General features: G+C 43.5%; 1 protein-coding gene across 1 annotated transcript in view; it reads left to right on the top strand.

The window, feature by feature from the left end:
* The window catches only part of RTEL1 (regulator of telomere elongation helicase 1), a gene marked incomplete at its 5' end in the record, with an annotated part of 35,164 nt that overhangs the window by 19,152 nt on the left and 7,408 nt on the right, over positions 1-8,604 (top strand). Inside the window, 5 exons of the mRNA XM_008945573.1 lie at positions 2,660-2,755; positions 4,318-4,528; positions 5,626-5,763; positions 6,083-6,199; positions 7,534-7,776. Coding sequence (XP_008943821.1) covers positions 2,660-2,755; positions 4,318-4,528; positions 5,626-5,763; positions 6,083-6,199; positions 7,534-7,776 — 805 coding nt within the window. The remainder of the gene's footprint in view (positions 1-2,659; positions 2,756-4,317; positions 4,529-5,625; positions 5,764-6,082; positions 6,200-7,533; positions 7,777-8,604) is intronic.

Raw genomic sequence — 8,604 nt, forward strand, 5'->3', positions numbered from 1 at the left:
GTAACATATCAAACCACTTGGCTTAGGGGAAGAATGCCCAAGGGAGAGTGTGGAGGTGTAAGAAGTATCTGGGGAATATCTAAGGAGGCCTGAGGGAGAAGGGTGGAGATGCCTGTGAAACAGGGAATATATAAACTTGGAGAAACTAAGAGCAGCAGAGAATATTCAACTTGTGTGCAGCTGGTTGAGAAATTGGCTCCATCACCCGTTGGCCACCACAGCACAGACACTAAAACTTACTCTTTGGAAGGCCCAGCCCATCTCTGGGGACTTGATAATCCAGCTGCAGTATCTTAGCACAGCTCCCCAGCTTTTGGCATAGTTCAGCCTTTCCTGAGGTCAGAGAGGTTGATGGTGCTGATGGCTCAGTAGTGAGTCAGCTCATGTCCACTCTCTACATTCAGCATTGCTGCTGCTCTGTGGCTGGCAGAGAAGTGTGGGGTCATCCTGTGCTGCACCTAAACTGATGACTCCTGGCACCAGAGATCTGGGGAGTACAGTCCTAAACCATACAGAGGCTGATCATGGGCTTGCTGTGCCTTCCTGTCTTTCTTCACTATGCAGCATACTATCTGCTTTTTCTTCTGTCAAGGTTATACTGCTGTACCCTTGGTCCCTAAATAAAGGGAATTTCAGCTGCTGTTATTCTGAAACAATTTAGCTGGGATGAGAAAGAAGAAAAGAAGCCTTTGTAATTTAGAAATCAAAAAATAATAGTTTTTCATTCCATTTAAAGACTGTTTTGGCAGTTCCTGTTAGTCCATTCTTGTGAGATGGACCTTGTCTCCCAGAAGCCTTATTCCTTCTAGATCCTACTATTCAAGGTGATGCTTTTACCTAGTCCAGGATTAAGAGATGGTTTTGATCATTTTTCTGATTTACCACATGGATCATGAGTGTTGCTGCACCTATTCCAATGCTTCCTTCCATTACATGGTGCCTAGTAAAATATATGATCAGGCTTGTCTGGAATTCTGTATCCCTGTAATACTGGGAGTGCACTGAAGGTTCTATTCCTGAGTATCAGCAGCTGACTCTGTGCTGGCAAATCTGAGCTTATTGGCTGAGGGGTGTGTTTATTTTTAGTGGTTTAGTCTAGTGAGACTCCAGAGCTCTGTGATCTGAACAGACATGTCTAGAAGTCATGCTGGAGTACAGAGTACTGACAGGTTTCACTGGGTCCTCACAGGTGATCACCACCACTTTGTGATAGTCACGTAATTGCTATGAAATTCTTTTATTGAGCAAGAGAAATTAAATTAATCACTTCTCATACCTGCTTCCTCAGCAGCTGTGTAGAGACCAGCTGGCAATATGGGGCTGTCCTGCAGTTTCTTCTCTTCCTTAAGTGATTGGTTTGAATGTGGTCAGTACTGGCTTGGTCTAATATTGAGACTGCTGTTAAGCAGTCCCTCTCCTCTTGCTTCTGCCTGCTCATTTCTTTCTTGGAGCATGGTATATACCCCTGCTCCCAGTCACCACAGTACAACCACAACTCTTTGTAACAGGGGATGGGAGATCACAGAATCATAGAACTATTAGGGTTGGAAAAGCCCTCCAAGATCGAGTCCAACCATCAACCCAACACTCCCATGACCACTAAACCACGTCCCCAAGTGCCATGTCTACATGGTTTTTGAACCCCTCTGGGGCTGGGGGCTCCAGCACCTCCCTGGGCAGCCTGGGCCAAGGCCTCACCACTCTGCCAGGAGAGAAATTCTGCCTAATATCCAGTTGAAACCTCCTTTGGTGTAACTTCGTCCCATTTCCTCTCATCCTATCTCTGGTTCCTTGGGAGAAGAGACCAACCCCACCTCACTCCAGCCTCCTCTCAGGGAGTTGTAGAGAGCCAGAAGTTCTCCCCTGAGCCTCCTCATCTCCAGGCTGAACACCCCCAGCTCCCTCAGCCATGTTCCCCAGGGCCCTCACCAGCTTTGTTGTCCTTCTCTGGACCTGCTCCAGCCCCTCAAGTTCTTTCTTATCCTGTGGTGCCCAAAACTGACCCCAGTGCTCAAGCTGTGGCCTCCCCAGTGCTGAGTCCAGGGGTGTGATCAGTTCCCTTCTCCTCCTGGACACACTGGCTTTGATCCAGACCAGGATGCTGATGACCTTGGCTACCTGGGCACACTGCTGGATCAGATGCTAAGGAGCTTGTCAAGTCTCAAGTGTTTGTGCTGCTGTCTCATCCTGCCTGCCCTCATATTTTCTACAAGACTGCTTAGACTTCCCTTCTCTGTACCCCAGGAAAAGTCTGGTAGTTTTTCTTCAGAAGAGAAGTTCCTCTAGGCAGGAAAGCAAAGGGACCTGTGAGGCCTCAGTTACACAGAGGCCCGTGCACACTCCCAGGCCTCCCCTGAAACAGCCCCAAGTCCACCTTTGCTTAATCAGGAATCTACACCCTCAGGACCAACTTTTTAAGATCCTCTACTTTGGTTTCTCTTTCCAAACTATCTAGTGAGTGTTTCACTCATATGTGTTTCACTTCTAGAAACACCTATGTGTCCCAGGCTCAGTGGCAATAATTTAGGCTGACTTGTTTCACTCTTGTTAACTCAGTTTGTGACACCATTCAAGCTTTACCCCTGGAAATGGCCAAGTGAAATGGCCAGGAACTTTGAAAAGCATTTCTTTTTAACCTTTCTTCTTTTAACCTTCACAGGCACACCGTCTGTCAACACTTAGCCTTCAGTATGAGAAGAGGTTAACAGATGAGCAGAAAGGAGGAAGGAAGAGAATAAAGCTAGTCAGCAATACAGTAGGTGTCCACCTGGCTGTGCCATCCTTTTGCCTGCTTTAATTTGAATTGGAAATTTCCAAACAGGCAGATGACTGATGCCAAAACAATTGTGGGTTTGCTCCAAATTGTAAATATCCCTCGACACACATCTGAAATCTGTTTGTGTCATGCCCTTTCCCAAATCTAGACGTCACAGAGCCAAGCAAACACAGGTCCAGGTAGGGCTGGTAGATGGAAAGAATTGTTTTCTGGCATTGACTACCTTGTGAACAACTCTTTCCATTGACAGGGCATGGTGGGTGGTTTTGGGGTTTCTGATTACAATAGAATAGTTCAGTTGGGTGGGACCTACAGCCATCTAGTCCAACTGCTGGTAGTGCCTCCAATGCTATCCCTGACAGTTTTGCTTAGTAAGCGATCACGTCGTGACCCCACCCGTGGTGTGTCCTTGTGTGTGGTGTTTACAGCTCTGCATTGCTGTTTTGGCCTGTCTCCCAGCCCAGTGAACTCATTTTGCAGTGAGGTGCTTAAGAGTCACTATAATTTGATAAGTAATCCTCTGAGTGATGATTCCTACCAGTAGTTGTCCAAGGTACTGTCCTAACTGGGTGCTGTCTGCTGGGTAACTGGGAGTCTGACAGACAAATGAAACTGATAGAATTAGTCCTAGATCTCAAAGCTGATAACATCCAAGGGAAGGGAAGGGAGCAAGGTGTTAAGAAGGGAGGTTGTGTTTGAAGTATATTGTTGTCTGATGTCATGATGAGTCAGTCTAGCCCTTAAGGTCTGGAGTAAATATTTCTCATATTAAGTCTTCTCTGAAAAAATAGAATTGAGCAATCTGACTTGGCTGCCTGCTCTAGGAATATTCCCCTGAAGCAGTTGGGTTTGTCAGCAGAGAAGGTGAATAGCATCACTCTTCTGTGAAGGAATGAATGCTTAGATATTGGAGAGATTCATGGTTTAGAAACAGATCCAGTAATCAGCTGGGGAAGTGACCAAGTGCCTCGGAATTGCACCATTGATGCTGCTTTTGGTCACGAAGACACGTGACAAAGGTCCAGTGTTTTGTGTTCAAAGTGTGAGAGTACATTGCAGTGCACAGTCACTTTCATAAAGGAAGGGCTTTTCTGAACCCTTTCCAAGTCCCTGCTGCTTGTGATTATAGAAGAAGAATGTCTCCCAACATGAGAGAGTAAACTGGCTTGCTCACGTGCACAGTGTCTCCAAGAAATGTCACTGAGGTACCAAAATGCCCTAATCCTTTCAGTCGTTTGTATCTCCTGCTTCAGAGATTTATATTTTTTGGTTAATTGGACATTTCTGGGAGGCAGGCCAGTTAGATTTGTGTTTATTCTCTGGCACTCAAGCTGGTTTTGGGTGGTTGTTTTTTTTTGGGGGAAAGAACCTATGGATATTGGGGAGACTACCATAGTTGGAAGAGCCAGTGTCATGCTAGTTGAAAGCATTCATTGTTCTGTGTGCTGGTGGAGTTGGAAACGTGTTGCTTCCATCTGAATTCGTGTGAGAGTAACTCCTGCAGTGGCACCACTTGCTGAGAAGTCTCCCTGCCCTTGCAGCAAGCTGCTAAGAGGACAGACCTGACAGAGCCCAGGAAGGCCCGAGCCACGATGTACATCGCCACGGTGAAGGAGACCCTGAGCCAGCAGAACTACGACCTCTTCTCTAAGGCTCTTCAGCACTACAAGAAGACAGATGACTTCCCTGCTATGTTATCTCAAATGAGCTCTCTCTTCATAGAGGATGAAAAAAAGCATGTCTTGTTACGAGGTAGGATGACTTCCCTAGCATATTTATCTGACCTGACCTGTGTCTGTCAGATAGAGTTGGATGTTTCAGAGGTAAGTGATTTAGTTTTAAAGTACAGATCAGTCAGAACAATAACCAGGAACATTCTTCACTTTATATCCCCAGGTCACACAGAAAAATCTTCTCAATCTAATTATCATATGTTAGTTTGTGTGTTGACAGGCCTGGAAAAAAACTCACGTTCCACGGAAGGGTGTGTTATTTTTAACCTGGATAAAAGTAGCACAGTTTATTCCTTGTGATGTAGGAGGCAAGATCAAGAGTGTGGTTGTGCAAGTTGTATAACTGCATTCATCAGGGTTCAGTGTTAAAGCAGTAAATGGACAGAAATCTGGAGACATTTTCTAGTTAAGTAATGGTGAGCATAAAGCCAGTGATCTGGGCAAGCATGAACAGTTTACTGGTTTAGCTGATGTTTTCTTGGCTTTTAGCAGCTGCATTTACAAGACCTGGATTCCCACCAACATTTCTTCTAGTTTAATAAAGCTTTTTCTCTGAATTTTCATTTCCCTCTCAACTTGTGAGCCAATGGGCAGGTTTTTCTGTGACTTTTCATCTAGTAAAATAAAAAAGCGTAGTTACACATCTTGTAAATTAAGGTTAACTTTCAAGTTCAGGAATGGGAAGTTTAGTAGGAGCATTTAGTACTAGGAGTAGCCACAATCTGTTTCCCATTTTGCTGATCTTACTGTAAGAATAAGAAAATATTCAGTTACTCAAAGTATCAGCCTAGCAGAAACTCTCTCTCTGTGGTTTATGAGGTAGCTCATGACCTTGTGCTGCAAGTACCTGTTTCACCCAAGAGGTAAGCTGGTTCATATTTACAGTGGAAAAATGTATCCTGCTGGAAGTTTGATAGCTGACCTTTGTGTAACTTATGAGTGTGCTTATTGTACAGATATTAGATAATGACATTTAGATTTTAAGTTATTTAACCACACTTTTATCTTCATGCCACCTAACCTGGAAGTTCTGCCATTGTAGTTTTCTGTGGCATTTATTACCTGTTGTGAACTAACTTTTTCTTTATTTTTTTTCCTTCTTCTCTCTGATGGAAGAATTTTACCAGTTTGTTCGACCTCACCATAAAAAGCAGTTTGATGAAGCCTGTTGCAGTCTGACTGGAGTAGGCTGTGGCTACAAACCTGAGCACAGCCTCCTGCGGGAAGAAAGAGAGATACTAGCCAAGAAAATAGGTGAGGAGCTGGTTTTGGCAGCCTGCAGGTGGTTGTCTCATTTGATGGACACTAGCCTGTCATAGAGCAAGACGTGTGTAATGTGTAGAAATGTGCCACCAGCATGGTGAACAGAGGGTAATATTGTCCTCACAGAGCTTGTGAAATCTTTGAAACCCTGGAACAATAAAGTCCTACCAAAAGCAGAGTATTAGCTCATCCCCTCTTATCAGAGAATTACATCTGCCTCTTTCAGCACAGAACAGCATACTTTAGCACACACCATTCTGTGTTCATTCTTAGCTAAGTTCACTTTTAATGTGCTGGTTTGATTTAACAGAAGAAAAACAGAGCCAGCAGAAAACTGCATCCTCAAAGGACTCATGTGCTCAGCTAAACCCTGGGCTCCACTTGAACCAAGGAGGACTCCACTTGACAACAGGGCTGAACAATGCAGGTACCCTTCATCTTAAATAATCCCACAGTCCCAAGGTAATACAGGTTGTTTTGTCACTGCCTCAGTTCTCCTGGTGGGAGCTGCTGGTTTTTGAGCTCACCTAGAGCAGCAGCTCACTGGCTGTAGGGAGGAGCGATGGCGATTCAGAGTTTTCAGCAAGGATTGTACAAAATGAAACACAAAAGCCAGTAAATTAAATCAAAGTGGATATGAAAGAAACCAACTCAATCCAGAAGCTGGCACTGGAGCCTGAGGTTATGTCAGTGAGGGAGAGGGGGAGTTGAGCACCAGACTGGGCTTCCTGTTTGGCCAGGGCTCATCAAAGAGCCGCTCCAGGAGTGGAATTTTACTCTGAGTCAATATGAATCTAGGTATAAAGGAAACAGTTCCTGCTGTGTTATTGGAAATGGGGGCACTCCTCAAGTGGGAAGTCCACTTTTTCTGCAGAAACAGAGACCAGCAAGTGCATTCACACAACTGCACGTAATCTTTGTGTGTCCCTCTAACCTCATGCTGTCCAGTATTTACCTTTGGAGTCAAAGGCTCAGTTATGATTTCATTACAGATCTTCCTGAGAATAGCTGGGGATTTTTTTGTTTCTCACAAGGAAATGAGTAGGACAGCTGGACAGCTTAGGAATCTTTCTTTAGAGGAAAAGAATAGTAAAAAGCTATTCCTTTCCCTTTTTTTTTTTTTTAAAAAAAAATGTAAAATTAAAAGCCTGTGTTTTCTGGAAGGCTTTAAAAGCTTTTCATTTATGAAGTCAAGTTCTTCCTTTTGATTTGTTTTGTTATTTTGTTTGAATTTATGAACATTTAAAAAAAAAAAATTGAATGTTTTGTAATTATTTTTTCCTGATGTCCATGAGACTGATTTATTGCTGTTATTTTCTCAATTCCTTTTAGTCAAAACAAGTTCCTGCAAAAATCAGTGTATTATTTCTGTTGCTCACTCCTTAAGTAGAGGATGCTCCTATGGAAGTGTCCAAGAACTGTATGATATGCCAGAAAAGACAATGACCTCCACGCTGTGTCTTCTGTGTCACCTTTTCCTCATTTCCTAGTGACCAACTGAGTATTTAAGAGAGCATCTTCTGGAGTCTTTTGATAAAAACAATCCCCAGAGTTAATTTGCTCCTTTGCCATTTCCCAGAGCAGGTCTTGGCTCTGCCCAGGGCCGTGCCAAAGGAGGTGTGTAGCTCTGCAGGCAGTGTTGGATTGACTGCTCTGAAGCAGTCCAGGAACCTTCCTCTGAATGAAAAGAGGAGTCAACACAAGGGAGTGACCTGTTTGTTCTTCCCCAGGCCCTGCTCACGTGTGTTCTCTCTGTCTCAGGGCAGGATGCCAGTCAAGCTCCAAGGAAAGACACTGAGAAAGCTTCAAGCTCTAGGAGAGATCACCACCAGGTCCTCAGGACTGCCTACCTCACAGACATGAAAAGGGCTTTGACCAAAAGCACTTACAGCCAGTTCTATGAAGCATTGTTGGCTTACAAGAAAACTGATAACTATGATGCCATGATATCAGTCGTGGCAGCCCTCACCACTGAGAGGCCAGAAGACTTTCACCTCCTACAGAGTAAGGGGTTTTCTTTTCAAATTACTGTTATTAGTTGAAAAGAAGATGTAGGTGAGAGAAATAAGCTTTCACTGGTCATTAGTTGGCCAATTTCACTACTTTTAGGAAAAAACTTCTAGCACTAGCAGACTTCACCTCTCCCATCTTCTGGTTTAGCAAACCAGATAAATGGAGCAGCAGGAGAGGTTTGTATGAGTGTCATTCAGAGAGTAAAACATGTCAAGGCTGTAAAATGTTATCTCTGTTCCATTAGAAATTATCTAATGCTTTTAATGGACGTCAGTCATTCCAGTTCTAACCTTCACTCAGGCTAACCTGAGTCAAATGATTTCATTATCTCTTTTTCTCCTCAATTAATACAAGTGATTGCTCTTTAGAAAAGATGTTGGTGAGTATTGAAATGCCTCAGTTTTGTCCTCATGACCATTGATTGCTGTGTGGGTGCTAAGCTCTTAGATCATTTCTGGGTTTTGGGTTAAGCAATCACACTTTTGGTTCACTGTCCTTCTACAGAGCTTTCCATGGAAATAGTTATGGAACAGTGTTATAATTTAGTATCTTCATAATTTATAATAGTCTTCTAGAAATGTCAAGCTGATACCTATTTTCTCAGTAGTAGTTTGTTTTGGGGTTTTTTTACCCTTCATGGATTTAATGATGAAAGGATTTTGGAAGCTACAAGTTTTAAAAATTTGAAATTGGGCTTTATTGTTTACAAAAAAAAAGAAGAGGAAGGAATTCTATGGTTGTCTTGATGGAGACATCTTGCCTTGTCCTTTGCAAGACTTCAGTTCCACCTTCTTCCTGGTCCCTGGTGTGAATTCCTCA

This window comes from Merops nubicus, unplaced genomic scaffold, assembly GCF_000691845.1.
Source record: "Merops nubicus isolate BGI_N331 unplaced genomic scaffold, ASM69184v1 scaffold10968, whole genome shotgun sequence".
NCBI lineage: Eukaryota > Metazoa > Chordata > Aves > Coraciiformes > Meropidae > Merops > Merops nubicus.